At 36.7% G+C, this 16,894-nt stretch overlaps 1 protein-coding gene across 2 annotated transcripts in view; it reads left to right on the plus strand.

Moving 5' to 3' along the window:
• Window positions 1–16,894, plus strand: part of Ih (hyperpolarization activated cyclic nucleotide gated potassium channel Ih) — a 502,482-nt gene that overhangs the window by 139,919 nt on the left and 345,669 nt on the right. For both annotated transcript variants that reach the window (XM_089102539.1, XM_089102540.1), the window contains exon 3: window positions 2,715–2,878. In XM_089102539.1, the coding sequence (XP_088958665.1) occupies window positions 2,715–2,878 (164 nt within the window). The remainder of the gene's footprint in view (window positions 1–2,714; window positions 2,879–16,894) is intronic.

Raw genomic sequence — 16,894 nt, forward strand, 5'->3', positions numbered from 1 at the left:
TCATTGTCCCTAAAGACTATCCATTCAAGCTTCCCAGAACTGTCACGGTGGGAATGGAATTTTATTAGGGTACAGGAAAGCCCTTGCAGGATTACATGCTGAATTTGTGGAATATCATCACATATAGCAATTTAGTTGGCAGATAGATGTTGGCCAAGAGAATGGGAAAATAGTTAGACTCGAAACTCTGAGCTCCATGAAAAAAAAATCAAGGAAGCCACCTAGCAACATCTAGACTAAACAGTACCGTCCTTTCTATAGCTCTAAATAATTAGTACCTGTGTAGCTATATTCTACCTACTATATCTCAACAACTATCAATTATCAAAGCTTAGCTAAAAAAAAATATTGGCAACATTGGGCCCTACTATCAAATTACCCACAATTGTATTTGTCAATAATATGTATGCTCGGAGTTTGGTTGATTTGGAATATAGGACCCTGATGAGATAGCTAAGAGTGTACCATTCAATTCCGAATTCAATACTGTATCTAAATATAACAATCATTCCCTCTGGAAATTCCTTTAAGAAATTAAGGATAAAGTTGTAGATTATTAGTTTCCCCTGTAGTATGTGGATGCAAAGGCCCTACTAATAGAACCAGAATATACAGTAAGAAGTTGTTTGTTTGTATCCTATTTATACTAGACAGTATCTGATTATTGACTGAATGAATATTGCCCAAGTGACTGAATAATATACAATAAAAAATAAGTTGTTTTATCTGCAGGAACTAAACTGCACCTGTACCAAATTTAGAAGATATGTCACTGGTGGGACTCCGTACACCTTCTAGACTCTATAAATCAGGCTTTTTGGGGAGACGTAGGGATTTACATAGAAAACTCAGCTTCAGAGGAATACCCGTAATTTCAGCTTCAGAGGAATACCCGTTCACTCAAGACTTTTTGGTTAACAGAGAAATTACCCAATGAGATCGAGTGATGACATACAAGAAAGGCCTTACTCACAATTAACATTATATGCTATGCAACCTCCACTGAATTAACCAAACTAACGCCAGGAACCTCTTTCTCCACTTCTGTTGTCTTGATTCGGTCTTGGTACTAAACAACAGCAGTCAAAAAACACCAATGTTGCTTTTTTCTTCTAAATGACACCGGAAAGTGACGTCTGAAACCGGCGTTTGTGGCATTTTTGGAAATCTGAAGTTTAGATCTAAATTTGAAATCCCCCTCCCCGTTTTAAATTTTTTGTGCTGTTTTTATTTTCAGTATCAGTATTTTTAGGCTATTTTTTGCTATATGTTACATAATAACCCCATTCATCGCACCCCCTTCTTGAAATAAGCGAGATAGCCAAGCGTGGCGCCCTGACTATTTTAAAAATCCTGAAGAGATACATGAATCTTTTTCAGGTGTCTAAGAGATAAATCCTTGTTCTACGCGAATCTGACATTGCATGATATTCTAAGCAGTTTACTTTCGGAGCTAGGACAACTCTGTTTTGTTTTTTTGTTTATACTATATAGTAGGCTAGAAAAGATTATTCCTATTTTCCTTGGAACATCTCTGGATATTATGCAAGCTCCAAGGGAAATTTTTTCTCCATTTCGCATTCCCCGTATCTGAAAAAAGTTGGAATTTCCTTCTAATGTGACTACTGAGCTAAACACAACTGATGGTAAAAAAAAAAACAGTAGTGTCACTTCACACTGACCCACGCTTTCATTCATGCACCTACACATTGATGAAAAATAAGGGCTCTCTGGATTCCATATTTAAAGTGAGTGTACGGAGTAAGCGAAAAGTTTTTTTTTTTTCATTCTGTCGGCATTTGAGCGTAAAGCATTTTTAAATCTCATTCATTATGATAATGAACTGTCAAAAGGTAAATTTGACAAGCTCTGTGATACAATCAGTGGAAAAAAGAAAATTTGTTACTGATCTTGACTTATTGTGCCAGCCAGGCACACTCTTCTCATTTTTTGTCAAGGGGGAGGGGGGAGGGTGGTCACGGGAATTCTGGGACCGAAAGGCACAGCTTAGAAAAAGAACATCAAAAATGGAATTATCTAAAGAATACAGGAATGTACCCGGAAGACCCTGTAAATTTCAATGTTTGGGGAGGTGAGGAAGGTGTACTGGACCAAAGACTCCCTCTGTGTAAGGGCCCCTTATATCTTTTTACGTACTTAATCTAGACTAATCAAGTCAGAAACTTATAAACTTATACAGAATCATTTTGGAACAAGTATGTACACAGGCTATAAAAACCCAAACACAAATACAAACTAAAGAAAAAATATGACAAAACAAAAAACAAGAAATAGACATTGCAAAGCAAAACGTTGACTCCGTAAGTGGCGTTAGTAAAATTGTATTTTACATGGGGTATATTAAATAATTTCTTAAACCACACTGCTTTTCCATTTACGAAAAATTAAGCGAGAAGAATTCCCCGACGTGGGGCCAAAATATTCATAATTTTTTAATCCAAGGGTTTTTTTGTTTTTAAGTTTTGTTCACTGCTTTGTTGAAATTAGAACCGGTTTTTCTCGCTTAATTTTTCGTACATATGTTGTATTACTTTGTTTCTGTTTATGTAAATTTATATAGTTACATGCTCCATCATTATTGTTCTGTTATTATGATCATTGCTCTATTATTATTCAATGATTCTTTTTATGATCCTTTGTACATATATTTTACAGTGTTTTATAAATTTACATACATTACATTTTTCTTGCAGGTTTTACTGGGACTTGTGCATGTTACTTCTACTTGTAGCAAATCTTATAATACTGCCCGTGGCCATATCGTTTTTCAACGATGATTTAAGTACACAATGGATAGTTTTTAATTGCCTTTCTGATACAATTTTCATGATTGACATAGTTGTAAATTTTAGGACTGGTAAGTTTTGTTTATTTTTAGTTTTTACACTTTTAATTGCTATTCGAAATCAAAGAGAAATAAAGGGATTACTTATTTTAATTATATGGAAAAAAAAAACTGAAAACAAAATACATTTTAAATGTTTTCACTTTTTTACTTAATAAACAAGAAATTATTACAACTTCAAGGAATAAATATTATATATATATATATATATATATATATATATATATATATATATATATATATATATATATATATATATATATATATATATATATATATATATATATATATATATATATATATATATATATATTATATATATATATATATATATATATATATATATATATATATATATATATATATATATATATATATATATATATATATATATATATATATATATATATATATATATATATATATATATATATATATATACCACACACACACACACACACACTACACACACACACACACACACACACACACACACACACACACACACACACACACACACACACACACACACACACACACACACACACACACACACACACACACACACACACACACACACACACACACACACACACACACACACACACACACACACACACACACACACACACACACACACACACACACACACACACACACACACACACACACACACACACACACACACACACACACACACACACACACACACACACACACACACACGTATATATATATATATATATATATATATATATATATATATATATATATATATATATATATATATATATATATATATATATATATATATATATATATATATATATATATATATATATATATATATATATATATATATATATATATATATATATATATATATATATATATATATATTAAAATTACTAATCAACGGTCATTTGTTTTTGTTTTCAGTATAGTGCAAGTTAGGTCCTAGTCTTGAGAAGTCATGGGGGTTGTTAGCCCTACTCATGTTAATTTTTACTCGTTCAGAGTTTGATTCGGTCATTTATTGTAATTTCTGTTCATTTTGAGATTCCTTTAATTATTGATGGTGTTTATGGTAGTTTTATGATTGGAAAATTGTTTGACTTTTTTCTGATCATTTTTGGTTTAATGGACTCTTTACTTTTCTTTGAAAAACTTGTTTTGTGTGAAAAAGCTTTTAGATTAATTATTTGTAAAGACAGTGGGTACATGGACGGTTATAGGCTATAGGCTATAAACAAGTGTTTGATTCAGCTGATAGCAGAGCTTCAGCGAAGGTAATCATCTTTTAGTATACCAGATATGGTATACCTATGTAGGGGAATAACATTGCTATGGTTAAGGTAGTAAATGAGGTTAGTAGCTGGTTTTACATCAAATCAAGAGTTGAGTAAGGTTTTGTTCTATCTCTATTCAAAGGGATCATTTTTATGGACCTTGTCTTAAGGGACTCAAAAAAGACAATGGGTGAACGTAATCAAATGGGGAAGTAAAACCCTCCTGGACTTAAATTATGCGGATGATCCAGAATCCTAGATGAGGGTGTTAGTAAAATGAATGAACTCTTACGGGTTTTCTGAGTTCAGGGTTTGAGAATAGGTTTGAAAATTAATGTTAAGAAGAATAAGTCGCTGAGGCTAGGAATAAATGAAGATGAAACGGTGATGTCGGGTAACGAGAAGATCCATCAAGTGGACAGCTTTACTTATCTTGGTAGTATTATTAGTAAAGACCATGGGTACAATGAAGATGTTAACAGTATCAAACAGTTCGTGGTAAGAAACTGTAAGTAAGGAGCGACCCTGCTCAATAGTAAGCGAAATTCTAACGACAAAATTTTTATACCAATAGATATATCAAAAGTATTAGATTTTCATGCTGATTCGAAGTATATATTTTTCACTAAGTTTAGCCTTACCCATCAAAGGCTACAAAACTGAAAAAAATTGCTGTATTTTTGAAAAAAAGGGGGAAATGCCCTATAAAAGCTATAGAATCTTAATGAAAATCACACCATCAGATTCAGCGTATCAGAGAACCCTGCTGTAGAGGTTTCAAACTCCTATCTGCAAAAATGTAGACTTTTGTATTTTTGCCAGACGAAAGGTCAGGATGCGTGTTTATTAATTGTTTTTTTCCCAGGGGTGATCATATCGACCCAGTGGTCCTAGAATATCGGGAAAGGGCTTAATAGAACGGAAATTAAAAGATATATTGCCCTTCTTAAGTGACCAAAAAGATCGGAGGGCAACTGGTCCCCCTCCCACGCCGTTTTTTCCCAAAACTTATCTGATCAAAATTTTGAGATAGCCATTTGGTTCAGTATAGTTGAAAAAACAAATAATTATGTCTCTAGGTGTAAAATGACCCATACAGTCCGTTGAGAGAGGCCTGTAAGTTATGAAATTCGTCCATAGTTTACGTATAGTGTTTGTTAATGGGAAATATACAGACTTTTTTTGGGGGGGGGGGGCTTGAGGTAGAATTCTACGAGAAGAATCTTCCTTGGGGAGGGAAATTTCTAAGTGGTGAATTTCCAGGGGATATGTTACACTGGGTGATTGGACAGAGTTACGAAAATCTTTTTAAATGTCTTACATTCTCTTTGCCAAATTTTTCATGTGGAGCTGTTCCGGGGGAATTATTCCAGGAGACACGTTACACTGGGGAAATTGAAAGAATTCCTATAAGAAATTATTTCTAATTGTTTTACATTCTCTTTGCCAAATTTTACATGTAAAGATGTTCCGGGGGAATTATCCAGGGTCATTTTTCCGCGTATTTTGTTTTCTGGGAAATAATTTCCATGGAAGGGGGCATTTCTGGAGTGATCGAGAAACCGATTAGAGATTAAAGTCGCATTCAAATGAAAGAATGCTAAGGAGAATTTTTCAGGCTGAATCGTCCGCAAGCAATTTAACAGGGAGGGGGGATTTTCAGAGAGGATGGAACTGTTTGGAGGAAATTTAAAGGGGGTGCACTTTAGGTTTGATGGAATATCCACGGAGGAGTTTTCCGTGAGGGTAATTGGTATATTTCATAGATGGTGAGCCATATATAGCCTACCGGTATTTTTTGAAAAACGAACAAAAATTATTCCATCTATTAGGGTTACCCCTTCCTCGATACCTTACTCTTCACTCTAAAGTTTGACTGTTTACTAAAACTGAAATACGGGGCCGTTTAATTAGAATAGGAAGCTTTTTTTTAAAGTGCTATCAGCTTTAGCGTAAAGAGCAAGGTACTGAAGAGGGGGTAACCCTTCATATACGCCATTTTAACGCCACTTCAGGGTTCGAGAATAGGTTTGAAAAATAATGTTAAGAAGACAAAGCGGCTAAGACTAGGAATAAGTGAGGATGAAAAGGTGATGTTGGGTAACGAGAAGATCCATCAAGTGGGCAGCTTTTACTTATCTGGATATTAGACGGTAGTAGACAAGAAAAGACGGTGGGTCCAGTGAAGATGTTAAAAGTATCAAACAGTTTGAGGTAACGAACTGTATGTAAAGAGCAGCCCGGCTCAATAGTAACCGAAACTCTAAAAAAGGAATTTTGGTACCAATAGATATATCAAAAGAATTGAATTTTTTTTTGCCGATTTCAAATATGTAAATTTCAATAAGTTTAGTCTTACCCAAAAAGGTTACGAAACTGAAAAAAAATTTCAGTTTCGCTTATATTCGAAAAAGGGAGAAACGCACCCTTAAAAGTCATAGAATTTTAATGAAAACCATATTTAGCGTGTTAGAGAATCCTGTTACAGATGTTTCAAGCTCCTATCTGCAAAAATGTGGAATTTGGATTTTTTGGCAGAAGAAAGATCAAGGATGCGTGTTTATTTGTTGTTGTTTTTTTGTTTTGTTTTTTCAGGGGTGATCGTATCGACCCGGTGGTCCTAGAATATCAGGAGAGGGACCATTCAAATGGAAATAAAAAGTTCTAGTGCCCTTTTTAAGTGACCAAAAAGATTGGAGGGCAACTGGGTCCCCTCCCACTCCAGTTGTTTCCTCAAAATTATCCGATCAAAATTTTGAGCTAGCTATTTGGTTCAGTATAGTTGAAAGATCAAATAATTGTGTCTTTAGGTGTAAAGTAACCCCCCACAGGCCAAGGGGAGAGGCCTGTAAGTTATGAAATTTTCCCATTGTTTAGGTATAGTATTTGCTATTTGAAACTATACAGACATTTTTATTGGGGGAGGGGGGTTGTGATTGGGGTAGATTTCTGTAGGGAGAATCTTCCGTGGAGAGGGACATTTCTGGAGGGGGGGTGAATATTATATGGAATATGTTACACTGGGGGATTGGACAGAATTACTATCAAAATTCTATTTAAATTGCTTAGATTCTCTTTGCCAAATTTTTCATGTGGAGATGTTACAGGAAAAATATCCAGGGTCTTTATTTCAACGTATTTTGTTTTCTGGGAAACAGTCTTATTCACATGAAATAATGCTAAGGAGAATTTTTCAGGCTGAATCGTCCGCAAGCAATTTTACAGGGAGGGGGATTCTCAGCTAGGATGGAACTGTCTGGAGGGAATTTGAAGAGGGGGTGTACCTTACGTTGGGTATAATTTTTACAGAGGAGTGTTCCATGAGGGGGAGGGGTATATGTTATAGAGGGTGAGCCAGATTTACCGGCATTATTTAAAAAACGAACAGAAATTATGCCATATATGAAGGGTTGTCCCCTCGTCAACACCTTACTCTTTACTCTAAAAGTTTGCCTGCTTACTAAAACTGAAAGACGGGGCCATTTAATTAGAATAGGAAGCTTTTTAAAAAGGGCCAAAAGCTTTAGCGTAAAGAACAAGGTATTGTGGAGGCGGCGACCCTTCATATTGGAATAAATCTGCCAAAATTAATGTGCAAACTTTTCTCTTAATTTTTCATGTGCAGTGAGCCAAATTCGAACCTGCATTAGTTGAAAAACAGTCAGAAATTAAATAAAAAAACAAGTTTTTTTTACTGAAAATAAGGAGCGACATTAAAACTTAAAACGAACGGAAATTATTCCATATATGGAAGGGGCTGTCACCTCCTCAACGCATCGCTCTTTTCGCTAAATATTTGATTGTTTTAAAACGTAGCCATAGGCAGCGCAATAGCGCTGCCAAAGTAAAGAACGATGTTGGCACAATGTATTATTTTTTTTCCATACCCGGGCACTTCGTATCGAAGGAGTTGTCGTAGAAACTTCTAAAAGGACTCATTCGATTGGAAATTCGAGTGGCTAATGCCCTTTTTAATAGTCGAAAGGGATTGGAGGGTAACTAGCCCCCCCCCCCCTCATGCCCATCATTCCCCCAAACACATCCAATCAAAATTTTGAGATAGCCATTTTGTTCAGCGTAGTTCAATTCCCGATAGAATGTATTTTTTCGAGGAGGTTACTCCCTCACAATCCTCGGGGCAAGGGTTTTAAGTTATGCCCTAGGGGCATACAACAACGACGTTGGCACAATGTATTGTTTATTATTTTTTTTTCCTTTAGAGCAGGGCACTTCGTATCGAAGAAGTCGTCGTAGCAACTAAAAAAAGGGCTCATTCAATTGGACATTGGAGTGGCTTGTGCCCTTTTTAATAGTCGAAAGTTATTGGAAGGCAACTAACACCCCTTCCACACACACCATTTCCTGGAACACATCCAATCAAAATTTTGAGATAACCATTTTGTTCAGTGTAATTGATTCCAAGATAGAAATTATGTTTTGAGGAGGAAAATCCCCCAAAGCCCTCAGGGTAAGGGTTGTAAGTTATGCCCTGGGGGCATCCAAGGTTTTTATAGAAGGTGTTGTCGTAGAAACTTCAAAAAAGGCTCATTCAATTGTAAATTAAAAGGGCTAGTGTCCTTTTTAATAGTCGAAATTGATTGGAGGGCAACAAACCCCCCTCTCACGCTCACCTTTTCCCCAAACACATATAATCAACATTTTGAGATCGCCATTTTGTTCAACGTAGTCTTAAGCTCTGTAAATTAGGTCTTTGAGGAGGACAACCCCCTCAAAGCCCTCAGGGCAAGGGTTGTAACTTATACCCTGGGGGCATATAAGGTTTTAATAGAACACGTTGTCGTAGAAACTTCAAAAAGGGCTCATTCGATTAGAAATTGAAATGGCTAGTGTCCTTATTAATAGTCGAAGGTTATTGGAAGGCAACTAATACCCCTTCCACGCCAACCATTTCCCCAAACATATCTAATCAAAATTTTGAGATAACCTTTTTGTTCCACGAAGTTTAAAGTTCAGGAAATTACACCTTTGAGCAGGACACTCCCCCGACAGTCTTCAGGGCAAGGGTTATAGGTTATGCCCCGGGGACATATAATTTTTATTAAAATCTTTGACATAAAAACTTGAAAAAGGGCTCATTCGATTAGATATTCAAAGGTCTAGTGCCCTTTTTAATAGTCGAAAGTAATTTGAGGGCAACTAACCCCCTCTCTCACCCACCTTTTCTCCAAACACATCCAATCAAAATTTTTAGATAGCCATTGTGTTCTGCGTTGTAGATATCCAGATATAAATTATGTTTTTGAGGAGGACACTCCCCCACAGCCCTTAGGGCAAGGGTTGTAAGCTATGCCCTGGGGGCATATAAGGTTTTTAGAGTTGTCGCAAAAACTTAAAAAGGGCTCATTCGATTGGAAATTGAAATGGCTAGTGCCCTTTTTAATAGTCGAAAATGATTAGAAGGCAACTAACACCCCTTCCATGCCCACCATTTCCCCAAGCACATCCAATCAAAATTTTGAGATAGCCATTTTGTTCCACGCAGTTTAAAGTTAGGGAAATTATACCTTTGAGCAGGACACTCCCCCCCCCACAGTCATCAGGGTAAGTATGATAAGTTATGCCCTGGGGGCATATAAGGTTTTTATTGAAATCTTTGTCGTAAAAACTTGAAAAAGGGCTCATTCGATTGGAAATTCAAAGGGCTAGTGCCCTTTTCAATAGTCAAAAGTGATTTGACGGCAACTAACCCCCCTCTCACGCCCTCCTTTTCCCCAAACACATCCAATCAAAATTTTGAGATAGCCACTTTATTCAACATAGTTGAAAGTTTTGGAATTAGGTCTTTAAGGATGACAACCCATCCCCCCCACAAACCTCAGGGCATGGGTTGTAAGTTATGCCCTGGGAGCATGTAAGGTTTTTATAGAAAGCGATGTTGTAAAAACATCAAAAAGGGCTCATTTAATTGAAAATTGAAAGGGCTAGTGCCCTTATAGTAGTCGAAAATGATTGAAGGGCAACTAACTCCCCTCTCGTGCCCACCTTTTCCCCAAACACATCCAATCAAAATTTTGAGATCGCCATTTTGTTCAACATAGTTTTAAGTTCTGTAGGGCAACGTAGTTCCATAGTTCATCAGGGCAAGTATGATAAGTTATGCCCTTAGGACATATAAGGTTTTTATTGAAAGCTTTGTCGTAGAAACTTGAAAAAGGGCTTATTCGATTGGAAATTCAAAGGGCTAGTGCCCTTTTTAATAGTCGAAAGTGATTTGACGGCAACTAACCCCCCTCTCACGCCTACTTTTTCCCCAAACACATCCAATCAAAATTTTTTAGATAGCCATTTTATTCAACAAAATTGATAGTTTTGGAAATTAGGTGTTTCGAGGTTGCAACACAACCCTCTCATGACCATCAGGGCAAGGGCTGTTGGTTAAACCCTGGGACTATGTATGAATTATATAGAAGTTGATGATGTAAAAACATCAAAAAGGGCTCATTCATATAAAAAATGGAAGGGACAGAGCCCTTTTAATAGTCGAAAATGATTGAAAGGCAACTAACTCCCCTCTCGTGCCCACCTTTTCCCCAAACACATCCAATCAAAATTTTGAGATCGCCATTTTGTTCAACATAGTTTTAAGTTCTGTAAATTAGGTCTTTGAGGATGACAACCTCCTCACAGCCTTCAGGGCAAGGGCTGTAAGTTTTGCCCTGGGGTTTTTATAAGGTTTTTATAGAACGCGTTGTCTTAGAAACTTTAACAAGGGCTCATTCGATTATAAATTGAAATGGATAGTGTCCTTATTAATAAAAGAAGGTGATTGGAAGGCAACTAATACCCCTTCCACGCCCACCGTTTCCCCTAACACATCCAATCAAAATTTTGAGATAGCCATTCTGTTCTACGCAGTTTAAAATTCAGGAAATTATACCTTTGAGCAAGACACTTCTCCCACAGTCTTCAGGACAAGGGTTGTAAGTTATGGCCTGGGGGCATATAAGTTTTATTGAAATCTTTGTCGTAGAAACTTGAAAAAGGGCTCATTCGATTAGAAATTCAAAATTCTAGTGCCCTCATAATAGTCAAAAGTTTTTTGAGGGCAACTAGCCCCACCCCCTCTCTCACCCACATTTTCCCCAAACACATCTAATCAAAATTTTTAGATAGCCATTTTGTTCAGTGTAGTTGAAATTTTTAGAAATTATGTCTTTGAGGATGACAACCCCCCACACCCGTCAGGACAAGGGTTGTAAGCTATGCCCTGGGGGCATATAAGGTTTTCTTTATAGAAAGCGTTGTCGTAGAAACTTCAAAAAGAGCTCACTCGATTGGAAATTTAAATGGCTAGTGCCCTTTTAAATAGTCGAAAGGGATTGGAAGGCAACTAACACCCCTTCCACGCCCACCATTTCCCCAAACAAATCCAATAAAAATTTTGAGATAGCCATTTTGTTCCACGCAGTTTAAGGTTAGGGAAATTATACCTTTGAGCAGGACACTCCCCCCCCCCCAGAGTCTTCAGGGCAAGGGTTATAAATTATGTCCTAAGGGCATATAAGGTTTTCATTGAAATCTTTGTCCTTGAAACTTACAAAAGGGCTCATTCGATTGGAAATTTAAAGGGCTAGTGCCCTTTTTAATAGTCGAAAGTGATTTGAGGGCAACTAACCCCCCTCTCCCGCCCACCTTTTCCCCAAACACATACAATCAAAATTTTTAGATAGCCATTTAATTCAACGTAGTTGAAAGTTTTGGAAATTAGGTCTTTAAGGATGACAACCCATCCCCCCCACAACCCTCAGGGCATGGGTTGTAAGTTATGCCTTGGGAGCATGTAAGGTTTTTATAGAAAGCAATGTTGTAAAAACATCAAAAAGGGCTCATTCAATTAAAAATTGAAAGGGCTAGTGCCCCGTTAATAGTCGAAAGTGATTGAAGGGCAACTTCGATCGCCATTTTGTTCAACATAGTTTTAAGTTCTGTAACTTAGGTCTTTGAGGATGACAACCTCCTCACAGCCTTCAGGGCAAGGGTTGTAAGTTTTACCCTGGGGGCATATGAGGTTTTTATAGAACGCGTTGTCGTAGAAACTTCAACAAGGGCTCATTCGATTAGAAATTGAAATGACTAGTGTCCTTATTAATAGAAGAAGGTGATTGGAAGGCAACTAATACCCCCTCTCACGCCCACCATTTCCCCAAACACATCCGATCAAAATTTTGAGATAACCATTTTGTCCAACATAGTCGAAAGCTCTGTAAATTAGGTCTTTTAGGATGATAACCCTCTCAGAGCTCTCAGTGAAAGGGTTATAACTTATGCCCTGGGGGCATATAAGACTTATACAAAAAGTTGTTTAAAAAATTTCAAAAAGGGCTCATTTGTTTGGAAATTCAAATTGCCCTTTTTAATAGTCGAAAGTGAGTGCCCCTCTCACGCCCAACTTTCCCCCAAACACATCCAATCAACATTTTGAGATAGCCATTTTGTTCAACGTAGTTGAAAGTTTTGGAAGTCAGGTCTTTAAGGATGACAACCCCTCTTGCCTCCCCCCCCCACAGCCTTCAGGGCAAGTGCTGTAAGTTATGCCCAGGGGGCATATAAGGTTTTTAATGAAAGTGTTCTCGTAGAAAGTTCAAAAGGGCTCGTTCAATTGGAAATTGAAAGAGCTAGTGCCTTTTTTAATTGTTGAAAGTGATTGGAGAGCGACTAACGCCCCCCTCATGCCCACCATTTCCCCAAACACATCCAATCAAAATTTTGAGATATCCATTTTGTTCAGCGTAAGATAAGATAAGATAAGTTTTATTCTTCATTAAATACACATACAATATTACATGTTATTAATCCCTCAAAGGCTCATTGGCCTGTACAAAAAGGGAAGACATATGAATTACATACTCAGAGATAAAAACAAAAGAAAATTTAAAATGATCACTTACTCACATATGAAGGAGAAGAAATGAAAATATAGATAAAATAGAAACTATAGAAAAAATTAGAATAAATAAACTAAATTAATTAATTATATTAAATATACTCAAAAAGAAAAATAATAATGAAAAAAAAAAAAAATTATTACTATAAGCGAATTCCTATCGTCGAAACAGAATTATGTGTATTGTCAGGTACAACCAACATCATAATAGCTGTTACGATATTATTCATAACTCTTATCCAAGATATTAAAATATCATAACTTAAGCCATGTACAGCCCATTTAAGCTTGTATTTAAAACTATATAAATCCCAGTTCAATCAGCTCTGCTTATTTCTGAGGCTAGGTAGCAAAATTGACGTTTATCGGTTATTTCAGTCATAAGGCTTATAATTATTGGACTGTAATAAAATGGTGCGAAAGCAATAAAATTTAACCCGTCATCATGAATGCTACTCCTTAGTGAACTATACAAGTTTCAGCAATAAATATTGATAATCATACCTGAGGCCTGGGAGTCATAGCGCAGAGAAGACCACCATAAAACAGAACTAAACATTCAGGGGACAAAAAAAAAAAAAAAATTAATTATTCAGTTTGATTCTTAACTAAATGGTCCTTAAGAATCCTCTTGAAAGTGCCAAACGAGTGGCATTTCTGTACTGAAGAAGGCAGGGAGTTCCAAACCTGATGACAAGCGATGAGGGGTTTGAAATCTGACCGCACAGTGGGAGTAGGAGGAATGCAGATATTATGTGACGAACGAAGGTTATATGGAGCTGAATCAGAAATAAACTGAGAAGTTTTTTGAAAGTATTTTGGAAGATCGCCATGAATCTGAGAAAAATCAAAAGAAACAAAAGAAAGAGTGTAGATAGACTGAATATTTAGAAGTGGTCTTTGTGAAGAAAGATGGGTGTCCATAATCAGACGCCGTGTTTTATTATACATGACAGAAAGTGACCGCAGTGTAGAAGTTAAAGTAGACATCCATACTATGGGGCAATAAGAGACAATGACTGGACAAGGCAGAAAAAAAGAAGCTTCAGAATAGATCCAGGAAAGGTGTGTTTGAGTTAAACACACTAAAGTACTTGAAAGTTCTTGAAATTATGTCTTTTAGGATGATACCCCCCCCCCTCCACCCAGATCCCTCAGTGCAAGGGTTGTAAGTTAAGGCCTGGGGCATATAAAGTTTATATAGAAAGTTAGTAGTAAGCGCCCAATTACCACTGCTCGTGATATGTGTAATATGCCTTACCACGGGTCAGTGAGCTATTACAACGAACCCTTAGTGGGTTGGCTGACATGTTTTTTATTATAAAATCGACTTTTTTTATGTCAGTTGATTAGAGAAAGTTGGTGGTTAGTCCAATATAAGAACTTGATTGATCGGTTTTCTAAAAAAACTTGCCATGCTACAATGTAATTGCGAGAGGCTTACTCAATTTAAATCTTAGTGTTAACTGAGTGATCTAATTGCGTAGGTACTAAGGGAACATTTGAAGGTGGAGAAAAAAAGGGGTAATTAGTGATTGGGTTATTTTAACAAGAAATGACTGAAAAGCGTTTTGGAGGAGATGGAATGAATGTGTACTGTATAATACACAAGTGATGATTTGCACAGTGTTGTCAATTTTAAATAGTTTAGAAATAAAAACAAATTAACAAGAAATGGCTGAAAAGTGTTTTGAGGGAGTTGAGTTGCACGAGGGTTCAGTTACATACGGATTCAGTTACACGAGGATTAGTTAAATGGGGTCGAGTAGCACGGAGGTTCAGTTGTACAGGGTTTCAGTTATACAGGGGTTCAGTTACATGGGGGGTTCTGGTGGAGGGGGTGTCGGTTATACCGGGGTTCTGTTACATGGGGGGTTCAGTTATTTTTTCTGATTTTGTGTGTTTTCGCAAGAAAATAACTGATCTTTTAGCAAACTTAGCCATAGCTACCTGAAACTCTGCATAAATATCTTCATTTTTAATCTAATTGCGTAGGTACTAAAGGAACATTGAACTTTTTTTCTGATTTAGTGTGACCACCCGGCGCCCCAAAGACTCCTGAGCCTCCATTATAATACTTTTTAAGGTTTTATTATATCTTTTCAGAATAAATTATTATTTTAGGGAATTATTTCGGTGAAACAGTTAGAGATATTTTGAATGGTGATTTTAGAAGAGGATTTGAGGGTGAAACTCTGTGGTCGTTATAATACACAAGTTCCATTTGAAGAGTGTTGTGAGGTTCCTTACCACAACCCCAAAGGGCTCCGATCCCTCCACACCAACCCCGAAGGAACCCCCCTGGTCCTCAAAGGTTCTCTGGGCGCCCAAAGGGCCCCCGGCCCCCCAAAGACTCCTGAGCCTCCATTATAATACTTTTTAAGGCTTTATTATATCTTTTCAGAACAAATTATTATTTTAGGGAATTATTTCGGTGAAACAGTTAGAGACATTTTGAAAGATGATTTTAGAGGAGGATTTGAGGGTGAAACTCTGTGGTCGTTATAATACACAAGTTCCATTTGAACGGTGTTGTGAGGTCCCTTACCACAACCCCAAAGGGCTCCGATCCCCCCATCCCAACCCCGAAGGAAGCCCCCGGACATCAAAGGTTCTCTGGACCCCCAAAGGACCCCCGGCGCCCCGATGCCTCCTGAGTCCCCCATTAAAATACTTTTTAAAGCTTTATTATATCTTTTCAGAACAAATTATTATTTTAGGGAATTATTTCGGTGAAACAGTTTTAAAAATTAGTTTACGACTAGAAAAATGCTTCACTACAGATAAGGCTATTGTGTTTTTTTTCTGAACTTTCTGAGGGAGGTGAGGGGGGGTAACTATTTAGTTTAAAAATTAGTTTACGAGTAGAAAAATGCTTCACTACAGATAAGGCTATTGTGTTTTTCTGAACTTTCTGAGAGAGGTGGGGGGTAACTTTCTAGTTTAAAAATTAGTTTACGAGTAGAAGAATGCTTCACTAAAGATAAGGCTATTGTGTTTTTCTGAACTTTCTGAGGGAGGAGGGGGTAACTATTTAGTTTAAAAAATTAGTTTACGAGTAGAAAAATGTTTCACTACAGATAAGGCTATTGTGTTTTTCTGAACTTTCTGAGGGGGGATGGCGATGATAACTATTTAGTTTAAGAAATTAGTTTACGAGTAGAAAAATGTTTCACTACAGATAAGGCTATTGTGTTCTTCTGAACTTTCTGAGGGGGGATGGCGATGGTAACTATTTAGTTTAAGAAATTAGTTTACGAGTAGAAAACTGCCTCACTACAGATGAGGCTATTGTGTTTTTCTGAACATGTGTGTTTTTTTTCCGAACTTTCTGAGGGAGGAGGGGGTAACTATTTAGTTTAAAAATTAGATTACGAGTAGAAAGATGCTTCAATACATAGCAGGCTATCGTGTTTTTATGAACGTTCTTAGAGTGGTGGGGGGTAACTTTTTAGTTAAAAAATTAGTTTACGAGTAGAAAAATGTTTCACAACAGATAAGGCTGTTGTGTTTTTCTGAACTTTCTGAGGGGGGAGGGTGTAAGTATTTAGTTTAAGAAATTAGTTTACGAGTAGAAAAATGCTTCACTACAGATAAGGCTATTGTGTTTTTTTTTCTGAACTTTCTGAGGGAGGTGGGGGTAACTCTTTAGTTTAAGAAATTAGTTTACGAGTAGAAAAATGCTTCACTACAAATAAGGCTATTTTGTTTTTCTGAACTTTCAGAGAGAGGTGGGGGGTAACTTTTTATTTTAAAAATTAGTTTACGAGTAGAATACTGCTTCACTACAGATAAGGCTATTGTGTTTTTCTGAACTTTTTGAGGGAGGAGGGG

This window comes from Artemia sp. Qi Xiang Cuo, chromosome 16 (genome assembly GCF_049724085.1).
Source record: "Artemia sp. Qi Xiang Cuo chromosome 16, ASM4972408v1, whole genome shotgun sequence".
In the NCBI taxonomy this organism is placed as follows: domain Eukaryota; kingdom Metazoa; phylum Arthropoda; class Branchiopoda; order Anostraca; family Artemiidae; genus Artemia; species Artemia sp. Qi Xiang Cuo.